General features: G+C 37.6%; 1 protein-coding gene across 4 annotated transcripts in view; it reads left to right on the top strand.

Annotated features, from left to right (window-relative positions):
- Positions 1 to 23244, top strand: part of MYO16 (myosin XVI) — a 400883-nt gene that overhangs the window by 148780 nt on the left and 228859 nt on the right. For all 4 annotated transcript variants that reach the window (XM_074561661.1, XM_074561651.1, XM_074561671.1 and 1 more), the window contains one exon: positions 15848 to 15956. In XM_074561661.1, the coding sequence (XP_074417762.1) occupies positions 15848 to 15956 (109 nt within the window). The remainder of the gene's footprint in view (positions 1 to 15847; positions 15957 to 23244) is intronic.

Genomic DNA, 23244 nt, shown 5'->3' with positions numbered 1-23244 from the left:
GGTTTTTTTTTGGTTTTGATAATGAGCTTGAGCAAGATGTGGTTGCTGTCGGCAAGGATGAAAGGCTAAAAGGATGTTAGAAAATGTGTGTAATAGCTGGAAAATGAAAGCACAGGAAAAACGTGGCTTTTTTTTTAAAGTATGATTTCTGAATAACAGCTGCATCTTCAGCTATGTGAAAATCAAAGTTTATCAAATCAGGTGTGCCTTCATTTCAAATGACTATCATTAGAAACTACGAAATATTGCAAACTTTTAAAACACCGTAAGTAATATTTTTCCAAAATGTTAAAAGATTGGAAGTATTTGTTGAATTAAAGTAAATACTGCAAGATTACTGATATTGCATTTCTTAAGAAGGATGGGGTTTTTTTTGGATAATTTAATTAAAATTATGAGAGTATTGGAAGTTGGAAAACTGTATTTTTTGGGATGAAGACCGAGAATGATAAGGGAATGATTATGGACAAATGTTGCTGGGCAAGGTAATAGGAAGATGATAGGTGCCTATCACCTCATCATTTACTGCGAAGATTACACTATACGAACACCAGAGAAAAACTCCGTCTGATAAAACACATAGATAAATCCTCAATTTGTTTCAATTTTGTGTAAAATTCTGACACTTTACCAATATATACATGAATTGATTGAGAGCATTTTATGCAAATAAACCTGGAATCTTATGTTTGATTAATATATAAATGTAGACTGTGGTTGTGCTTGTATTGGTAGGAGTTAGAAGTGTATGTTTTCCTTTTCATATACTCAATGAGAAAATTTGGCATGGGGGTGTGTGTTTCCCTCATAGTTGTTTTATGATATTGCAGTCCCATGCAGCAAGTTACTGCTTTTTATGGCTGGAAGTTTTTGATATTTGCTGCACTTCTTCCATTACCCAAGCACAGGAGAACAGAATAATCTGCTTGTCTGGCAAGTTCTCTAATTACACGCTGGTGTTCTGAGAAGCTGGCATATTAAGATCACTGTCATCCTAAACTTCCTAAATACATTTGGTATTTCACACGATGACTTGTTTGTGGAGTGCGTAGATTTAATTATTAACCAGCGGGACAGTGTCACCCTGAGTGGAGATTAAGCTGCTATACAGTCCCTCCCCTGTACACTGGGAATATGTTGATGTTATCAATCAAAACAATGAATCTGTCTCATAATAAAAATGCAAATTAACTGAGTTAAATTAGCAGGTTTGTACTCTTAGTTCCTTGCGTGAAATGAATGCGTTTATCTTTGCAGAAGCTATACAACTGTACACAGCTATCATTTATTTTGTACTATGTGTAATCCCTTTTTATACCAGAGACATGTAGTACAGAGTTTTCTTTATTTTTACGGTACATGTGTGTACATTAATGTAGACTTTGACTTTTTCTCTGCATTAGTAAAATGGTAGTATCTAATGTCATGTCTGAAGTAGTGCTATTTATTTTCACGTGCCATATGAAGAATATTTAAATTACATATATATATATATATGTTTGTGTGTGTATGTAATCTCAAGATGAACTGGAGAATGAAAATCAGAACATTCAGCATCTGTATTTTCCAAGTTGCATAAATACAGTCATGGATATGACAGTGCGCATAAATGGGAAGAAAAGACTAGCTTCCCACACAGAAGGAGTAAGGAGAAGACCATGATGTTAAACAGGGGCTTGAATTTTGCCCCGACTTAAATTTTCCACCATTTACATTATTTAAATTGAACCTGGAAGCTAGCAGCTCCTCACAAGCAGTTTACGGTCTTTACTGAGCCACCAAGATCAGCTTCCTTTCTTTACTGCTCCATGTGGTTGTTTAGTTTGTTCTGCCTTCAGCGGTGGTGGGTCAGGGTCGGAAACCCTTTGAGTGAAGCTACTAGGCAGAACTTTTCCCAGCTGTTTTATTTGCAGTGTGTATGTGTCCATGTGTATGTATGTACGAATACTTCCCCATATATATGCATTTATACATATATACACACACACACAACTGAGCAGGAAACATATTAGTAGAAGGTAATACTTGCTGTGCTATTTTTCTATTTGTGCTCTATACTTAGCAGTACCATAGTTGGTAGTCAGAGGATGCTGCCTATCCCCATTTTGCCTGCAGTAAAATTGTGCCTTACTAACTGTCCAATGGTGTACATAAATGACAGTTCTTACTAACCCCAGGGAGGGGTCTTTTTATTTCCTAAAAGATGAGATTTTGTTGACCTTATGTAATTATAAGCTTTATTAATGTTTATAAAGTATTTTTTAACTCTAACTGTAGCGTTGGATTTAAAGACCTTTTGTCAGGGAGTTCCAAAGGCCCACTCCTTGCTGTGTGAATGAGAATTTCCTTCTATTTGTTCTAAAAATAAAAGGCAAGAATTTCATAAAGTGACCTTTTGTTGCAGTATTATGAGACAGGGACTGATCATTTTTCTGTGGGCCTGTCATAATTTTTAATGATTACAATTAAAATGAAAAGAAAGTGTGCTCCTATACTGTTATCAGAGGCATTCAGTGCTTGAATAATTTCATTTTTTTCCATAAGCTCTGCTACTGATGGGGAGTGTGCAAGTCCCATGTGCACAAGCAGATGGGGAAATTTTAGTCTTTAGTCGTCAATGCTCTTTGAAGGTTCCCTTCTAATTTCCTTTTCTTGCCAAATAATTTGAGAGCTGGCAATATCAAGTCAAATACCCATCCTCCTGTACTTCAGCTACCCTTTTTGTTGACCTCGTTCTCATCTTTTGCATTTTTGCTGCAGTGTCTTAAAAGTAGAACTAGATGCTGTTCTCAGCAAAGAGAACTTTTCTTTAGGGTGTAGTATCATGCAAATAGATTTCGCTATAATTTTTTATATTATATATATTTATATATATATAATTATATATATTTATATTATATATATTTACCTCAACTTTCAGTATAAATACTAACTTACAGTGAGAAATATATTCTGAGATTTGTTCTCTGTTTTTTCTTACTTTCAAAGAAAATGGTTTCATTAAAAGAGTTAGAATATGTCTTAGGTTATTTTTATGATATTAAAAGTGGTCCATCCAACTCCTGTAATTATCCCAATTCAACTTTTTTTTTTTTTTTTGCATCATAAGCAAAAAGAAGGAGCTTCTTCATGCTTTTAGCACCCTCCTGATACTGTAGTGCCTCATCTTTTTGTCTCTTTTGTGAGAAGTCCTCACTAAAACTGTGCAACAGGTATTTTGACCCAAGAGGTACCTTCATAAACATACAAACAAAAAACCAAACAAACACACACAGATTTTCTTTTCTTTTGTCATGCCTGGCTTTGGAGATGAGAATCATGGATATATAATTCTTCACTAGCAGCTCTTTAGTTATTTATTTATTTTTTAATGCAAGGCAATTTTTTTGGCAGCTAGAATATTGAAATATTGATTTACATTAAGACAAGTGCATATCTTGAGAGCAAGATTGGTTCCTGTAACTTCTGTTTGAATAATGCTTATGCGCAGAAACTGGAGACTTGGATGTTTAAACTCATGGCTATGTGGGAGCCCTAGTACTGGACTTGAACACATTCTCTCCATGGTCCAAGCTTGCCGATGGAAATCAGTGTCACACCAAAAGCCCTGTAGCTTCATTTGTCCTACATTGTGTCTAAGCCAAAGTGTCCCATCACACGTCCCTGACCAGACATCTAGCCAACAAAAGTGATAGAAAAGATATTGTTATGGCCTCTTTATCCATAGATTTAAAACCGGCAGTGATTACATATGTAGAAGACATACCAAGGCTGATACAATTAGTGTTCAAATTGTATGGGAAAATTTCCATGAATCTATCTCATGCATTTGAGCTACAGATTTTGATTATATTAATAATGATTAGTTGAAGTTGTTGGAAAAATACAGAATGAAGTGTGGAAGTAAAGAAACAGAAATGGATATAACAAAAATATTCCAATTCTAATTTCTAATTTCCAATTTCTAATCAAACTAATGATGATTATGTGTTTTCAGAGATTTAGGTGGGAGAAGAGAGGAAATTAAAATAATCCCTTGAGGTAAAGCTAAGTCAAGGAAACCATACTTTGTTTAGCTTAGAAATTAAGACCGTAAATTACAAGAAACCTTGGCGATGTAGGCTAGGAGTCAGAATGTGAAGAACAACCATGAAAGCTGACTTGCCAAGTAATTAAGATCCAAGTAAATATCCATATGCATTTAGAATTAATAAAATGTTCCCAAATCCTCATGAATGTGGTAGTGCTAGGGCATGGAAATAGCGGTAACTTGAGAAATGTACGCTATATTTTGTTAGATAGCTTCTGGGTTAGTAGATTGTAACTCTTCATCTCCTAACTGTATGCTTACTTGTATTTTACTTTGAAAGATATTGTTGAAAACGTACTATACTTCTGCAGTGTTATCAGAAGTGTTCAGTACTGGAACCAAGTGGGATTTTGTTTGCCTTTTACATGCCTTCCAGCTGATGGGTGGAATTTAAGTCCCCGTGGTGCACAAACAGATGGGAAAATGTTGGTCTTTAGTTTTCACTCATCAGTGCTAATTCTTTTATCTGCTGCATGCATTAGTCGAACAGACTATGCCTGTCAAGCAATCTGTAATATGTGCCATGACAGTCTTTTTTTTTTTTTTTTAACTCTAATGAAAATCTTTTCTGTGAACTGACATTACCTACGTTCTATTAGTTTAAGGGAAAAATGCCTTATTCATGGAATAAATGATTATTAAAATGGTTGTGGAACTTTGATGATTTTAAAATACTATTTTTATTATTTGTGTGAAGTAATTCAACAACCAAGAAGTATGTTTTCAAATACAATTGGGTATTTCTGTAGGCATTGGTGATCTTATATGTGTACATCTATATGATGCTTTTTATAAACAGACACTGTATTGGTGCATTTCTTTATCCTTTCTTAACCAGTGCATCACAGAGGTTAAGATGTCTGGGATTTTTGGAACACTATAATGTTCTTTATGCACGTTGGCGTGCATTCATAAATCCGTATTTCTAGATTATAACAAAAAAGTCTGTTTTGACGAGGAATTAAGTTGCATATTCAGATTTTGGTGCCTGTTTCTGCATCGTGGAACCCAGAAGTGCCATGAATTAAAGAACTTGTATCCACATGGCAACTGAAATACTTTACTTACACAAGGATGAGTGAATTTCCAACTTCCCTGACTGGTCTAACATGTAGCTATGAGGGAAAAAAGTAAGTAGTAATGGCATAACATAAATTTATATTAATACAATACATGAGAGCAGCCCTGAGGAGAAGGACTTGGGGTTGTTGGCTGATGAGAAGCTCAACATGAGCCCGTAATGTGCGCTCACAGTGCAGAAAGCCAAGTGCATCCTGGGCTCCATCAAAAGAAGCGTGGCCAGCAGGTTGAGGGAGGGATTTCTGCCCCTCTGCTCTGCTCTGGGGAGACCCCCTGCAGTGTTGCCTCCAGCTCTGGAGCCCCCAACATGAGAAGGACATGGAACTGTTGGAGCAAGTCCAGAGGAGGGCCACAAAGATGATCAGAGGGCTGAAGCACCTCTCTTATGAAGACAGGCTGAGAGATTTGTGTTTGTTCAGCCTGGAGAAGAAAAGGCTCTGGGGAGACCTTATAGCAGCCTTCCAGTACCTAAAGGGGGCCTACAGGAAAGATGGGGAGGGACTCTTTATCAGGGAATGGAGCTATAGGACAAGGGATAAAGGTTTTAAACCGAAAGAGGGGAAATTTAGATTGGATATTAGGAAGAAATTCTTTACTGTGAGGGTGGTGAGGCAGTGGAACAGGTTGCCCAGAGAAGCTGTGGATGCCCCATCCCTGGAAGTGTTGAAGGCCAGGCTGGATGGGGCTTTGAGCAGCCTGGTCTAGTGGGAGGTGTCCCTGCCCATGGCGGGGGGACTGGAGCTAGTTGATCTTTAAGGTCCCTTCCAACTCTAACCATTCTACGATTTTATGATTCTATTTTATGTTTTAGCTATTACAGAAGTGTATTGGCATAAAATTTTTGGCACTAAATTATCTCCTGATTTCCTTTAAAGTGTCTTTTTGGAGATATACGAACTCTCCTCTTCAGTTTATTTTATGTGCCCAGAGGGCACTTGCAAAGCTCTGAATTCAGCTTTGGTTCTGTAGGCTGTGTTGTCACAAATGTAAGGCTGTGTTGTCACAAACGTAAGGGATTGAGCTGTTTGTAAGTGTTTTTATGATGTGGGATCAGGCATGTCGAAAATGAATTCAAACCTTTACTTATATCGCAAGTTAAGCTTATCCAGATGGCAGAGAGTTCCTACTTCTTGTGAAAGAATAATTTTGGTAATGTGACAGGCATGGGTATGTAGACAGTAGCAACTCTTTTAGAGTTTAAAACCCTGGAATAGAGCAAAGATTGCAGACAGCAAGAGTATCTTTCCTCTGTGAGAGGTGAGAACTCCTGCTTCAAATGAGCTGCAGGTAACCATTGACTCAAGGCTATGGAAGAAGTCCTGGAGCTGGTGCTCTGGGCCAGCCCAGTCTACAGAGCTGTGCTCTCTGTACATTCCTGTAAAAGGAAGTGAGAGGTTTTTCCATTTGTATTAAGGGAAAATTTGTTTTCATGAATATGCCTTAGCATGATGCCCTACTACAAAGGAAATGAGCTGAGCAGGAGGATTTGTTCCCTTCGTTTTCTCTAGCCCATGTAAGGCATGCACAGAACATTTTTTAGTGTATCAAATTGCAAGCATGTTAGATGCAGTTAGGTCTTTTCAGTTGTTACTTTGATTTTTGATCCACAGATTTTACTTCTGAGTTGCTTTATGGAGTTTGGATTCTTGTTCAGATTATTTTGCTAAGAGATACTCTGGAAAGAAAGGAGGAAAATATTTTCAATTTGGAAATTCCTACATGATGAGACTGCTGTTTGTATTTCTTCAATACTTTTAAAAGTTCAGGTTTCAATAAATAAGAATTTACTGAGGAAAACCTATTATTTTGGAAAAGTTATGCCTAGGTCTGGTATCCATTATGCCTGGGGGTTAGTGATGTTTGGAAGGGAAACTTAACTACCTCCAAGTAACTTAACTGCCTGAGAGAAGTTATAGTTTGTTATTTGTAAAACATAGTACTTTGAAGCTCAAGTGATCAGTCTTGACTTACTGAAATTCCCATTTAATCAAAGATCAGGTGTGTCCCCTCAGGAAATGCCCTAAAAAGGATGAAGAACAGGCTTGTGAAATGTTGCGTTTGTAAAGCTGAAATTTTAATGTATTTGTTTTCCTTTGAGATATAATAACAGAGAAGAGACTGCTAGGATTAGCTGTACAGCAAATCTCCCTATTTGGGGTATGGTTTTCCACCAGTCCTACTCCTGTCTTCCATAAAGAGAGTATGTTGGCTTTTTTTTTTTCCTTTTCTTTTGGCAGATTACATTAAGGGTCATTAAAGCCAAACCAGAAGCTAGCACAGCTTTGAGGTGATTGTACTGCATGCCGTGGACTGAAATGGAACTTACAACTCTTTATAGATGGCTTTATAATTCTTTATAAACATTTGTGATCCCTCTTCTGTTCTCTGTCAAGCCCAAGGGGAGGAGGAATAAAAGTAAAAATTCAGAAATAGGTAAGCTGCATGGTAGAGTACTAGTCCTGAATCTACTCAGAGGAAGAGGGCTGGCTTTTTCATGGCCTTCTTTTGACCTTTTGTTCTGGAACAGGAATCTTTGCTTTACTCTGGAGTTGACAGAAATCGATCAGCTGTATCCCAAATATCTTAAGAATCTGTGATCTGATGGGGAAGGGGCTTCCTTAAAGATTTATGTGGGAAAACTTAAAATGAAAGTATTAAGACTGCAATCAGCATTCTGAGAGACTCTATCTAGATTTAGTAAAATAGTTTCTAGATTGTTCTATACCCAAAAAGAGAACACAAAAGTAGTAACTCAGTTTGTGTGTGTCAGTTTGCTTCTCAGCAAGCAGGTAAACTTGGATTATGATACGAACAGGTAGAGGAACTGTCAACAGAGGATCTATAATTGCCGTCACTAAAAACCTCATTTGTTTTTTCCCGGCGCTTCTAGTAACTAAATTGTTATTTCTGTGAAATAATTTCCTGCCTACACAAAATCTGTTGTTGAAATGAGTTGGAAGGAAAGCATACTTTTGAACTGAGAGCAGCTGCTCAGTCTCATTTAATCTTTTATTTCATTGTCTGTGGTTTGCTAATGGGGAGAAGTCTTTGACTTTCTTTGAGCCTTGCCTTGAGAACTGTTTCTGTTCTGCTTAGCACTGTGAATTTGTGAAAAGTGAGATCCAGTGCTACTGACCTAAAACACAGTACTGTGTAGAGCAACTCTATCCCTTTCACTTAGTTAATGAATGAGAGTCAAACAAGTCCAACAGGAGCCACAAAAAGAGGAACCCCAGCTAGATTTCTGGGGTTTAGTAGCTTGAATGAAAATTTATGCAAGCCTTTGAGGTCGGAGTGCAAGATTGTATGTCAACGTGGAGCCCATGAGCATGTGTGATTTCCTGTATGTTTCCTCGTTCACAAGCAAATAGAGCATTATATCCTGGTTACTGTTGCTTTCTTTTTAACTGATAGTATACTAAGGGCTTTTGGAAGGGTGTACCATTTGCACGGTAACCATAGTATACATGAGAGCATGCATACTTGTGCATGTAAACCTTGGACATCCTTTAACAAGCAAAACCTTTTAATGGAATTAATGTGAAGAAGTAGGTCAATAAAGGGGAGAAAACTTAACCACTCATGTTACAGGAAGCAAAATGCCACAAATGTTTTGTGAAGAGCTACACTTAGTCCCTGTCTACTTACGTGGTTAACATCATCCTATAAAAAGGAACAGCTTGTAAAACATGTGACTATATTTTAAAAAATGGAGAAAAAGTGAATTGTCAAAACTGTTACTGAAAAAATGCTAGCCTTTCCCTTTTGGAAACCGTGGTTAATATAGAAGAAAGAAATGCTATGTAAATTTTGGTACAGTTACACACATATAAATATATACATTTTTATATATACGGAGTATGTGGAGTGGAATAAAAATAGATTACTAATATAAATAAGAATATAAAAAGATATTAAAAAGTCAGGGTTTTTTGGGAGGTAGACAGGTGACTGCACAAATTGCACAAGGCTAGCATACTGTGGAGCACTTGAACCATAGTAACGACTGTGCAGAAGCCTGTTACTAGGAGAAAACTTCTTTTTTTTCATAGCAACAGATACATTAACAGGGTGGTTGTTTTCACCTCTGTCTTTTTTTCTTTTTTTTTCCTTTTTTATAGCCACACATATTCCTCAGGCTGTATTTTATTTCTGATTGCCTTCATAAAGCCTCATGAAGCCAATGGTGGTAATCCTAGGTAAAAGAGGCAGTGGCTGGGTCATGCTTTCTGTGTTGAAAAATATTTTATAACACACCTGGGACTTTCTACTATACAAATAAAGCTAAATTACTTTATTATTCCAAATATATAAATAAACTGAATGGAATACAATTTTGAAAGAATAATTTAAGGCGTGCAACAGAATGCAGGACTTTAAGCTTGAATTTCAATGGATCATTCACCGACTTTCTGGAGTCTGTCTGGCTTCCACCTAAAAAGGATGGATGTTGACTCTGGTTCAGGAAGCAGTTCAACCAGCTAACCCTTGTGAGCACACAGTTCCCTGGATGCATAAGGTGTAGCATCCTAGCTGGGGAGCTAAGCAAGAGATGGTACCTAGGCAGAGACATGCCTAAATCTTTCCTAAGTCCTTGGGGAACCTCAGTAAATTAGGTCTCCTCTAAGAATGCCTAAATCAGATTACATTGCAGTCCAAACAGTTGTGATGGTATTATGTTTCTGGATTTATAACCTAGTGGTTAGAACTCTGCCCCTGAATGTAGGAGATGGTTGGAGATGGCTGGAGAAGGTCTAAACCCACAGCCCTTCTTCTCACAAAACTGCCTTTAATTATGTCCGTAAAATGTTGGGAGAATGTGATTTTCACCTATCCTGATGAAATTAGGCTGCTGATACGCAAAATATTGTGGAATTCAGAGAGACAGAATGAAAAAAAATCATTTTTAATCTGTAAAGAGGGACACATTCCTCAGAATGGATATTCCTGTGTTCCTTTTAAAGTAATGGTAGGTAGATATATTTCTCATTTGGTATTCATGAGATAAGATGTATAAGAAAAACTAGGAATAAGAAAGAGGTGCAAGGATTATTAGCCAGCTGGTAAATAGCACTGATAAACCTACATCTGTTGCACAGAAGGAAGTTTTAAGACTTTTTAAAAAATAAAATATTTAATAAAAGGTATGCCCTATGCATGTTAGATTGATTTTTAGATTTTAATTAATTCTTAAAAAGAGAGATTGATGGAGAAAATTGAAAATAAATTGTTTGCTTGTGAGTTAACAGTATCACTAATTAGGCTTTCCAAATGTAGAATGTGGACTAAGCTCAACTCTTATTTTACAGTGGGAGTTTAGACATTGATCCACTGGGTTGTAGCTAAAGCAACACAGTCTTAAGAGTTGGTGACTGCATTTATACTTTTGTGCTTGGGCCAAGTGACAAGGGGTAGCTTGTACAGGGACAGAGCCCTGTAGAGGACTCTGGCTGTGCTCACAGTCCATTCACATGAGATTATGTGAAGAAGTTACTATTTTTTGTTAAGTTCTTGCAAATCAAAATTACCAATAGTGCTTGGACTTCAGAAGCTATTTGGTTCTTTCCCCACCTTCTGGAACATTATTTAGGAAAGAACAGCTCAGCTCCTACTACATCCTGGTGTGCAAAGTGGTGTTCTTCCCTGTACTATCCTAAATTAGCTAGAAATTTAGGTATGCAAAGATGTGATCATGGAATAATTTATAGTGGGCGTGTACATTGTATCATATACTCTACAGTGAATCTGAAGTTGTTCATTTCTCTTCCATTGAATGGGAAGTCATTTCAAACTACTTCATGTTGGCAAAAATGGGGGTATGCACATAGATTTACTGTGAAACTGTTCACATCCAACCTGCCTCATGCTATATACTGAGCTCCTGAGCTCAGTACCTAATCTTTAGGGTCATCAGTTTTGTGGAATTAAGCTATTCTACTCAGTTTATCTAAAATGAAAACGTATCAGAGATTCTACAAAGAAGTAAATAGACACAAATAAAACCAGGATATAAAAATGCATAGTAAAAGGATCCTAAGATAAATTGAAGTCTTTTGAATCATCATTTGTGGAACCAGAAGGGAAATCTTATCTCCTTTCACTAGCCAAAGGTATTTTCTCTTTGGCAGGAGGCTCTGATATCTGTTCATATGGGGACAGTATGCAAATCTGGCACTGTCTAGTCAGTTATTATTGATCACCAGGCTTCACTCTCATATGCTCTCTCTACATATATATGTTCTGCATAGCAGCACAAGCACTTCAGTTGCATTTTGCATTCTGTATATTCAACTAGGTGTCTTTGGGAACATTTTTTAATAATATATTTAGAGATGTTCCTTCTGCAGCCTTTCTAAAATAGAAGCAATTTATCATTGTAGACATATATTTTTCTCAAAAATATTTTTTTGTATATATGGGATATATTGGATAAAGTTTTGCAATACACTTATCTTTTTATTAAGAAATGACTTGAGAATGAGGATGCGTTGAGAATAGGTAAGCCAGTAACTTTTCATGTACACTGACCACTGCATGCAGAATTCAAGTGGGTAGATACAACATTTGAAATGAAATGGAATATATATCTGGAATTGCATTTTGAATATAAACAGGTATGCATATAAATTTGGAAACTCTAGTATCAGCAGCCTGGGGACAGTATTCCTCATATTTTCTTCAAGAAACCAAAGAACAAAGCAGGACTATGTTCAGATAATCTGAATTCCATCTGCATCTCTAAATCATATCTGGGTTTCTTATTGTCTGGGCTATGAGGCCATACATGTAGCAATAGCACTCAAGTTCTTTAGTACAATTTCGGCTGTCTGAATTTGAACTAAAGGTACAATATATGTGGTGTGCAACATGTTCCACATCTTTATCATGCTCTGTCTGTACTTTTGCTTGAGACTGCTGCTTTTCTGATGCTTAGTTTGCCCCTCTCTCTCATTTATTCTGTTCTGACCCCTACCAGTTACCGGTGTGAGCTTCTGCCATGTCTTCTGCCACCTGTGGGATTGCCATCTTGTCTTTGTATATACAAATATCTAAATGGAAACTCTGAATTATAATTAGAAAATAAGATTTCAAATCAGCTTTCAGGACTTGACGTAATTAGCTGAGAGGTGCCTGGGAATAAAAGAAATCCTGAGCAACTAAAAAATCTGTGAAACATTTAACAGTGAGTAATTTCCAATGTATCGCAGGCAAATGTGTAATCAGAGTAAACAGGAAGAAATGTCCATACTATGAGCACTTCAAAATATTGGTGTGTACAGTTTGCATCATACTGACAACCTGTCAGACATCTTTTTGGCAGGATATTGTGTAGTATTCTAAGGAAGGGAAATACAGCTTTCTATACCTACAATGGCTTTCTTTCTAAAGCACACTGGAGTTTGGTACTGGGCATAATCCGCATGATGCCAGCATTAGGGGGCTGCGAGCAGGGCTGGAGCGAAAGAACTGCAGGGGCCGAGCAGAGGACTTGGGGGCAGTTACGTCTCTGGCAGAGCTGTGGCCAGTGAAGGAGCCCATGACAAAGCAATGGAGGAAGAAATAAGAAGCCACCAAACAAGGAACAACAATGTGCTGACCTCAATCTCCTGCACTGCCCACTGCAGGTGTAGCATGCAGGAGGCAAGGGGATTGGATACAGGAAGGGGAGGAGCGGTGTCTGGAGAGGAGGCCAAGTGTAGTTCTCTAAGTGTTTGTTTGATTGCCTGTTTCTATTTCTTGGTAGCAGAATCAGTAATTAAAAGTTTGTTGCTTGGCCAGTAAATTAAAGATCCCCGACGTGAAACTTGTTTAATAGCCAGCAACAGACTTTACAAATGACAGTGTTTGTGGCTATTCTTAAAACATTTGGTACAATTCTTAAAATTAGATTTGCTGAGGTCAGATGACTCAAACAGCCTTCTCCAATGAGGGGGTTAGTTGGTGGGTGAGGGGTGAGCAGTGCATGTTATTTACCTCTACTGTCTCCCATGGCATCCTCATAGAAAAAGTATGGGTTAGGTAAGTAGGCAGTGAAGTGGATTTAAAACTGGCTGAGTGTCCAGGCCCAGGGGGTTGTGATCAGCAGCACAAAGCAGCTGGAGGCAATTCACTAGTGGTGTACGCCACAGGTTAATAGTGGGTCCAGTCCTGTTCAAGGTCTTCATTAATGGCCTGGACAGTGAGACAGAGCACACTCTTATTAAGTTCACAGATGATACAAAACTGGGAAGCGGGGATGATACACCACATTAAAAATACTCATTATTAAAAACCACAAAATATTTCTTTTTGAAGCAAGATACTACTTTTGAGTGTGCACCATTGTGCAGAATTGCTTCTTTACCTGAATTCTGAGAGCTTCTCCTGCCTCTGCTGACGCAACTTTCACCAAACTTGACCATCTGCTTGGGAGCAACTCATTGTGAACATTTCTTAAGAAATTAATTAATATAGAACTACCCAATAAATCATAGAATCATAGAATCTTCATGGTTGGAAAGGACCTTTGAGATCATCGAGTCCAACCATACACAATATTACTTGGAGCTGAGTAATTCCATGCTACATCCTTCTTTCAGTGACATTACATCTTAGAGAAGGAATGACATGTGCTGCTGGCTAGGTTAATTATCATGCTCTTCCTGAATTTAAGACGTCAAAGGTCTTTTTGTTTCTTAACTCAACAAGGAAGAAAATGTATATAGGTTTGTTTTATTATTATCCTCCTGACCTTCTTCTGACATTGCCTGGAGATTATTTACATGCAGGGAAGGACAGGTACTTTCAAGACTTTGTGCTTTTTCATTGTATGCAAGTCAACTAGATATGAAAATGTGTTACTTCCTTCATTCCACCATCACCAGCAAACTCATGGGTCAGTGAGTAGAAAGCAAAGCAAACAAAAATCATGCTTCCTAGTAGTGGAACAAGTGCAATAAATAGTTGTTTAACCATCCTGCAAAGATATTATCGTCTTCAAATCCATCCTTTATTTGACTTTTGATCATCTTTTTAATTTTGTTTGGCAGGACAGGCAAGCAGAAATTTATTTTCGTAGCACTATAATGAATATAGCATTTTATACCTTGTAAGTCTCTTTTCGTATCAGTCTCTTTCTATTCCATTTCACAGAGCATGAGAGTCAACTCCTCTCATCTAATCTTGTTTACCAATTTAAAATATATGCATCTAATCTAAATTTGCTGTCCAGGTTCCCCTTACAGTCAGTGTAGCAAGACAGGCACTAAAAGAAAGTAGTGTATACTGTGTAGCAGGATAGGTTATTTTGCTGTATAGGATATGGTCTAGGAGGATATCTGAGGTGTTTGAGAGAGCTGAGGTGAGTCATTCTTTGATGCCTGTCTGTCCCCTCATCACTATGGTGGGAACCCAGGAGATTGCCTCAGACTAGCAGTCCAGGTTCAACACCTCAAGTCCGAAGACATGAAGCCCACAGGGATTTGCTAGGTTTTCATGTTATATTTCACTCTGAGCCAGGAGCTGAGCCCATTATGATTTTTTTTTGATATGGTATTTAGTGAGTAAGCTCCTGAAAGAAGCAGTTGTACTTTCTATTAATAATTCCTTATTACAGTTGACCCCTGCTGCTGTGGTTTTAAGAATAGCTGTCCTTAGTACCCCTCATTTTTATCACCTAAATTTTTATCATACGAGCTGGTAAGAAAAGTAATTAAATTTGCCAGAGATAATTCTTATTTCATAATTCCTTGCAGTTAAAAGCCACAGAGAGAACACTTGAAATGAATTTGTGTTATGGCCTTTTAAAGAAGATACGTGATATTTCACTGTAATGTAAACTTTTATGTCTACCAGGCATTTATAATATTTTCAAGGATGAGAACTTTCTTCTTTACAAAAAAAAAGGAAAAAAGTATTTCTTACGCTAAGAATATTTAATATAGAAAATGCAAGTTTTCTTATTGTGCTGATGGTTTGTTTTCAAGCTTCTCACGAATCTATTCCCAACCCCCCCATCCACACCTAATGGCTCCTTTTAGTTGTCTGTCCTTTATATTGCATTTTGAATGAAACTTACAGAAATTCAGGTTGGCTCCTTTAGGGACTACAGCTGAAAGCATCGAGCTCACTTTCGTTGTCTCCAGTTGGTGACAAATGGCAATTTTATTTAGCAAGGGATGTATCTCTTTGAGGTTGGATTGATGGATGAGGCCATAAGAGGTTGGGCCAGCTGACAAGGTTACCCCTACCAGCTGTCTACCCATCCCTACTGCATGAGTGTCTGTGCTGCTTGTCAGTCAGCTTTTGAGCCACTGCTGTTTACTCTGTAGCATTTTAAGGCAGACTGTAATTGGTGACAGCTTAGTTTAAAATGCTGTGCTGCAAATGGTGGTGGTTCCAAAACTCACTGATGAGCAGCTCAGACATCTGTGCAGTAAGGGCAGGCTGGAGAGCCAGGGTGGCAACAATGTCAGCTGTCCAAAGCAAAGCCAGCCCTTTTTGACATTCAGGAGTCCTTTAATTTGTTTTTGCCTTTTTGCGTGTTTTCATTTGTTTTGTTTTGTTTCAGGTTATAATCAGCCTGCTATCTAAGAAGCCCAGCTTTGAAATGTTTTTAAATGGGAATGTATGAGGACAGCAGTAGTGTTTTGAGATTTCACTACAAAATCCTGAAATGTTTTTAATTCTTGTCTGTAGGCTGGAGCAAATGTGCTGCTGCAAGATGTTAATGGAAACATTGCACTTGATTATGCCATAGAAGGGACTGAATCTAGCAGCATCCTTCTGATGTACTTGGAAGAAAACGGTAAGTCAGCTCTTCAGCTTCTGGACTGTTTTTATTGAACATGACATAAAAATAAAAAGGATTGATTTGATGTAAGTCAGCATTAGAGCCACTGGAACTATATTGGTTTGGAAATGGAGGGGAGGAAGATGATTTGGAGTCACAAAAGTTTTCAGTGCGTTTAAATTGGAACAACTGACAAAGGTTAGTGGCGGTGAACATTGTCAGATCTGCTTTTGCCCAGTCATATGGAGATGCTACGGTATGAATTCAAAGCAGAAAAACTGCAGTAATGCAGAAGCTTTTAAAACTAATTTAACAGAGTGAGGAGCAGGCTTCACATTTTGTTTCATTTCACATGTGAGTTATGTATAGCCTCAGAGTATATTTTTTCCAGTAGCAGACAGTTAAATAAATAAGTCTCTGCAAATCATCTGAAAGGAAATGTATATGAAACTTTATCACTTATTCAAAAATATTAGTATTGGTTTTGTTTCGTATTGAGAAAATACTGTAGCTAGATTTCTATTATGAAGTATGCTTAATATGTTATAGATGACAGGACTAGTATTGAAAAAAAAGGATTGTTATTCACCAATTCCAAACTTAGGTAAAGGTTCTGAAGTGAGATTTATCGCATTGCTTTTCACTGTAATAGATTGCCTTAACATTATATGTAGCTCATCATAATACTGATGAAAATGTATTAAGTAGAAATAATGAGCACTAATGTAAAAAAGTGTAATTTCAACATTGCGTTCATACAAGAAATCTGTTTTATCATAAACTAAGTTAAGTTATATTCTGTTAAGGAACACTTATAAGAAGAGTTAACTTAGGCTGGCAAGGAAATCACACTCAGTGTCAGATCCTGTACTGTTAATCCATAGCACATCTAGTATATTACACAGGTGTATTTCATGATTTTGCTTCCTTGGTGCCTGACAATGTCTTCACAGCTCATGAACTCTGGTTTTGGATTTTTCGAATGACAAGACAGGTATTATCTTCTAAAAGCTTGATTGCCTTGCAAAATGCAGATATTTGGAGTCTAAATGCTCCAAATACTTTGGCTGATGTGGTATTTAAAATGTAGCATACAACAAGCATGTAGCTAACAACAAGATGTAGTCTGCATACTTGCAATTATTAATGCAGACCTATCAGAAAATGCTTCCTCTTTCCTTGGTTTGTCTCTCTTTTTGTTTGGTTGCAAAATGCAATAGATTTGGGGGCAGGGGGGTGGAAAGAAGAAAAAAAAGATTTGCTAGTTTCTCGCAAGGTGTCTACATTGAAGGAGCTTCTATGGAAGAGTGGATTTTTATGAGTCTAATGTTATCAGTGTTACCTCTTTTCCAGTAGGTAGGAAAGGCACCGTTCCTCACTAAACAATGATTCTGTGAATGTGGGAAGTTTCCAAAGAAAAAACCTAAACATTATGAAGATGAGATCTACCTCTACTAACTTTAGATAGCTAAGCCTGAGCTAATCATCCAGACCTTTTCTTTTGGTCAATAGAGAGAAATAGGAAATGTATGTATCATTTCAGCTCTTCCTAGCCTGGCTAGGTGAGAAATGACTTGCAGGACTGTTTCTTTCTCCTGACTAATAAGAACTTAAGTTGACAGGTAGTGGTTTATCAGTCTCAGTTTTAGACTGTTAGGGTAGATCATTCCTACCCCTTAATTGCAGTACTGCATGAAATCCTGGCCTTTGGGTGATGAACATCAAAAAGTCCATCAACTTTGCTTGATCTATTACTATTCTTCTTGTAACAATGGGTTACAAGTTAAAAAAAGTTACAACAATTGTAAAATTGTAACAATCAAGTGTCTGGTAGTCACTTTACAGCAAACGCTCCTAAGAACAAGAGAGTGCTTCGTATCTGCAATGGGTCGTCCCAATTACAGTTTCAACTGCATGCTTCTTTCCAAGCACTATGAAGGGAGCCCAGAATGGCTAGCTGAGCCACCGAAATCTGCTACATAGAATGGGATTCAGTTTAAGGTTATGATATTTAAATTTACAGGTCTATATGTAGGTTCCTATACACTACCTTTGGTGTCTAAATTGCTATTACCATTAGTGGTGTTCTAGGAAATACTGTCACTAGAGAGCAGAAGGGTCACTCATTTGATCAGCCAGTAGGAAAACACTGGTGAACACTGTTAAATTTGTTCTGCGCCAAGATATCATTGTTTTTGCGTGTTACTGATCTTGTTTTGCTATGAAAAGAAAGTCATGATGTTTAAGGACTTCGAAAAATAAGATGGGGAGACTATCTGCAGCAATGTCCTGCCAAGGCAAGGCCAACTGAGAGCAGCCCAGGTTACGCAGGGCTGTGTTTTGTTGGAGATTCTGTGATCCCTCTGGGCTCCCATTCCAGTGCTGAGCCATCTTCATATTTTTTTTTTTTTCTTAATTCTGGTTAAATTTTCTTTGTTGCAACTTACAGTGTAGCCTCTTGTCCTTTCATTTTACCTCCAGGAAGCATCTCCCTCCAGAGGTGAAATTAAAATATTAGGAAGTGTAAAAAGGAGGGGTTTTTTTCACTATTTGTCCTGTTTAATACTGAACTTGTTTGATTACTGGAATCATCATGAAAGTCCACCTGGCACCTTCCATAACCTTTATTTAGATTAATATCAGCTTTATGTTTTAAGGCAAAGCTTTTTTGGTATTAATGCATTTTAAAAATATCAAACTTTAAATGACTGATAGCGTGTTCTCCTTTTAGGGGCAGAATGTTCTACTGTAGAATTGAGTCAGTGAAACTCTGATTATGGTGTATAATCCTTATGTTTCCTCCTTTTCTTTTAGGCTATTTTAAATATTTAATGCTTTGAAGAATGCAACATTTTTGTTTACTTCCTTTCTTTGTATTTAGTTGCATAGCGGATTGGATGACTCAGATATAAACTACAAATAAGCGATTGATATTTCTTGGTTCCCTATTCGACTAGTGACAGGAGGTGACACGTTTATTGTGTAATTTCTTTCCAAAAAAGAGGTGTTCCCTTTTGTCTTCCAAGATCTTAGGCTTCAGCTTTCAGTAGGATAACTGCATTCCAAGAACATCAGCCTTGTTTAATCAGAGAAAACAGTATCTGGATATTTACTATTACTTTTTTTTTTTTTTTAAGAGCTGTCTAAGTATCCTACATATCTGAAAGCAAAATAATATCTTTCTTGTCTATACTTAAGTAACATATCTACCTGAAAATATAGATGATTCTTCTTCTACTATCACACATGTACAGAAAAAAACCAACACGGTAATTGCTCTTCTACAAAGTATTCTTTTTGTTTTTAACAATTCACTTTCTGTGGGCTAAATGAATTCAAAATAGCTGGTTAAAGGTTATTGACCTTTGGTGGTAGTAGAGATTTCATATACTTAATCAAAATTTCTGTAATATTTCAAGCTGTGGGAATAATGGATCTGTTTCGTTCTCTGAATATTAAGGGGATCATATTCAGGTGTCTCTGAAAACTGTATATAGAGCCAATATAATGTGCAAGTACTATCCATTTAGGTGTTTTTTATGGTTTAAATTAGTTAAAATATTGTGCAGATTTCACAAAAATAAACCATGGTTTCTTAAATTCTTACTACCAAATGGATTAAGCCTTACTCTCCAGCTGCAAAGTAGAAGGAATAAATTTCTTTTTCTGCCTTGCAGCATAGGTAGAATCAAAAAAATAGAAGCTATGGGTTAGTACAGAATCCTACACTGAAGACAGTGTTTAACATTAGCCAGAAACAGTCAACTCATAAATTACTACAATAAGGAGAATTTCCCTGAAGCCAACAGTTAACAACATAAGGGAAATAACATGTGCAGAAAAGCTGATTCAGAAAAGTAGAGGGCAAAGGATTAAGGAAAAAATTACTGTAAGACTGACACTATACAGTAATCTAGAATGTGATAGGAAGATATACCCCCGAAATTATTTTGGTTTAAAATTTAAAGTAATTTGAAATCATAAAATCTAGTGTGGTGGGTTAGTCTTGGCTAAAAGCCAAGCTCCCACCCAACTGCTCACTCACTCCCCCTCCTGAGCAGGACAGAGGGAAAAAATAGGATGAGGAAGCTCATGTGTCAAAGACAGGGGGATTGTCACAGGCAAAACAGGCTCAACTCGGGGAAAATTGCCAATTGGAATAGATTCGGGTAGTGAGAAACAGGCAAACTTCAAAACAACAGCTTTCCTCCACCTTTCCCAGGCTTGTCTTTACTCCTTCACTCCGGACTCCTCTACCCCTGCAAGCGGTGCAAGGGGGTGGGGGAGCTACAGTCACTACATAGCAGCTTCTTTCTGCCACTTCTTTATCTTCACATTTCCCTCTGCTTCAGCATGGATTTTTCACAGGGATGCAGTTCATTCAGGAATGTCCATCTGCTTCACCATGGTTCCTCCATGGGCTGCAGGGAATCTCTGCTCCAACACCTGGAGCACCTCCTCCCTTTCCTCCTTCACTGACCTGGGTGTTCCCTCAGCTTTTTTTTCCTCTTTTTGTTCCCTCTTTGTCTTTCTGTCCACTGTTTTCTGCCCTTCCTTAAATACATTTTCACAGAGGTGACACACTTGGCTGACAGGATCATCTGTGTCTTGTGGTGGGTCTGCTGGAGCTGCCTGGAAGCGTCTGTGGTCCACACGGGTCAGCCCCTGGCCTCTTCCCACAGAAACCACACCAACAGCCCCAGAGTTGCCAACACCTGGACAATATATCTGCTCAAGTGTTTCTCAACACTCTGGCACTTTTTCAGAGAATAAGATCAAAATGAAAATCCCAGTTATGCATATTTTTCATCAGTTTTGATTGTTATTAGTTAAAAAAAGTGTTCAGAATATGTGTACCAAAGTGTTCTAACATTAAGCTTGTGCTACAGAAACCCTTAAAAAGATCTAGTAATCCAACAAGGGGAAAAAAACAACCCATATATTGTTTCTTCAGTGCATTTAAGAAAAGCAATTGGTATAGATCAATATCATTTCAGAAAAATATGACTCTAGACTTTCATATTTAAAACTATGAAAGGTTTTTCATAGACATTAAGGAATTATTGCTAACATACTACAATAAGAACTAACTAAAATGTCAACAAACATACGGATTGTTAGCACCAAAGATCAGTGAACTTAAACTGAAGCTAGATCCCCTGATATATTTTCTGTTTTAGAACCATATGCAACATGATCTTGATTTCTGCTTACGAATTTTCTGTTGATAATATTGATGAAGTAGGTTGACAGAAAAACAGGCAACGAAAACCAAACAGCCTCATGCTGTTTGATTTTTCACTCTGATTCTTGCTGATTGAGAACCGCCTACCCGTAAGGTTATCACACACAAAAAATGTGTCTATTTTCTGCAAAGAGCTTGATTAATTGATGATAGGGGTTAGGTGATGGTGTCGCCAATAAGAAGAGAGGACCAAATGACATATTTCAGTAGGTCCCTTCAAGTCCTAAAAATGAAACACACAGAAAACGTGACTCATTGAAATGTAGTTGAGAATGCTCATCTGACTTCCTTTGGTCTTTGTGTTTTCTAATGTAAGCTTGAATAAGCTACCTTAATTTTTATATTTCCTAACTCTTGGGGAATTGTCTTTGAAGTCTTAGACTTCTCTTAATATTTGTGTTCCCAGCATGCAAATGTGTGGATGTTTAAAAGTGAATTAAAGAAAGAAGTCCATCATATGGAAACGTTTTGTTACCCATATGTTTCTATCAAAGGGAAAACTTTTAAACTCACTGTGCAGACTTTTGGCACTTGAATTAACATTTTAAGTTATAGCCAGTAGTTTATGATCTACTTTGTAACTGATGCTAGAAAGAAAACAGGCGTCTCCTAGACTAACAGGCTTTGCAAAGATTTGAAAAAAGATTGTGAAGAACATCAGAAACTGGGAGTGGCTTTTTAGTATCCTTTCAAACAACTTACCGATGAATAGTCTAATTCTGTTACCACCATAAACAAATTATAATTTTTTATAGAATTCCTAAAACTATAACCTTTAGCAAGTTAGAAAAAAAAAAAAATTCTAAGCACCTGGAGTGAACACACAGGCCCTGCAACTTGTCCCCCCTACTCCCAGGGGCTTGGCTGCCCATGCTCAAAGCCAGCTCTGACATGGTACTGCTGTGTGACCTGGGAGCAATTGGCTGAGAAAAGAGCTAAATTGTGAGGCAGAGCTGGGAGAAGCCTTGTCATGATCTTACACCCATCCTTTGGCTCAGGAGACACAAACGTGTCTCCTGAGCTCAGGTCCTTGCCCTTGGTCCTTGCTTGAGGTATGCCTCTGCCCAGCCATGAACCTGCTGATCCTGACCCTAAACCACTTACTTGACTTCCTGGCTTCACCTGGTTTGCCCGGATTTGTTGCTTCTGGCAATCACAGGACTGTTGGTTGGCCCTGGTTCCCATCACTAGACCTGCTCGATTCTCTTGTTTGGGTACTGTGGGGCTGTGCCCAGGTCAGCAAGGACACTGCCTGTGTGTCCGGTGTTCACCCTCAGCTCCTGGCTCCCTGGCACGTGTTGAGTAGCCTGCTTTTACTGCTCTCTCACAAAAACATCCAACCATAACGTATTAAGAACTTGCAGAGAAATTCTGAGTATAGAAGTACCGTATGTGGTGAGCTCATTTCAGACATGATACTTATCACAAGTTACCAATGATACACTTGTTTTGCTTCTGTGTTCTAGTATTAATATTACAAAAAAAAAATAATAAACATGCAAGACATATCCACAGATGAGTGCTTTAGTATTAAGCCTTGCGATTGTGGCAGTCTTTTAAAATAAATCACAAAGATTATTTTTGTTTTCATACAAGTTAAAAAGAGAGAGTTCATTTAACTAGCTATGGCTGGAAGGGTCATCAACATCCTTATTATAGAAAAGAGAGGAAAAAAAGGCATGTTTCACTAGAGTGGGAGAATTGTCACTCTGATGTCTACATGAGAAGGAGATGGGAATTTAATTTCTGATAGCATTTTCAGACTAAGCATATATAATAATAGCTTTAAAGGCAAAGAGGTAAAACCCAACAACAACAGTCAGTAGGTACTTCTGCAGTGAATTAGAGCTATAGGCCTCAGTAGTTTTGCAAGTATACATTCTTTTGCAGATACTGAAAATAATGGCTTCCCTTCTCCACCTAATAAATGTTGTTATAATGTATCTATTCATGTGCTGACCTTTGAAAATCAGATGCACATAATGCCAAGCAATATGCACAAGAGCTACTGAACAATGTAATTTAACAAAAAGAATACTCTTTACAAAGCTCTCTAGT

This window comes from Larus michahellis, chromosome 1 (assembly GCF_964199755.1).
Source record: "Larus michahellis chromosome 1, bLarMic1.1, whole genome shotgun sequence".
Lineage (NCBI taxonomy): Eukaryota > Metazoa > Chordata > Aves > Charadriiformes > Laridae > Larus > Larus michahellis.
Note: the sequence above shows the minus strand (reverse complement) of the source record. Positions and strands in the feature narration are given on the sequence as shown.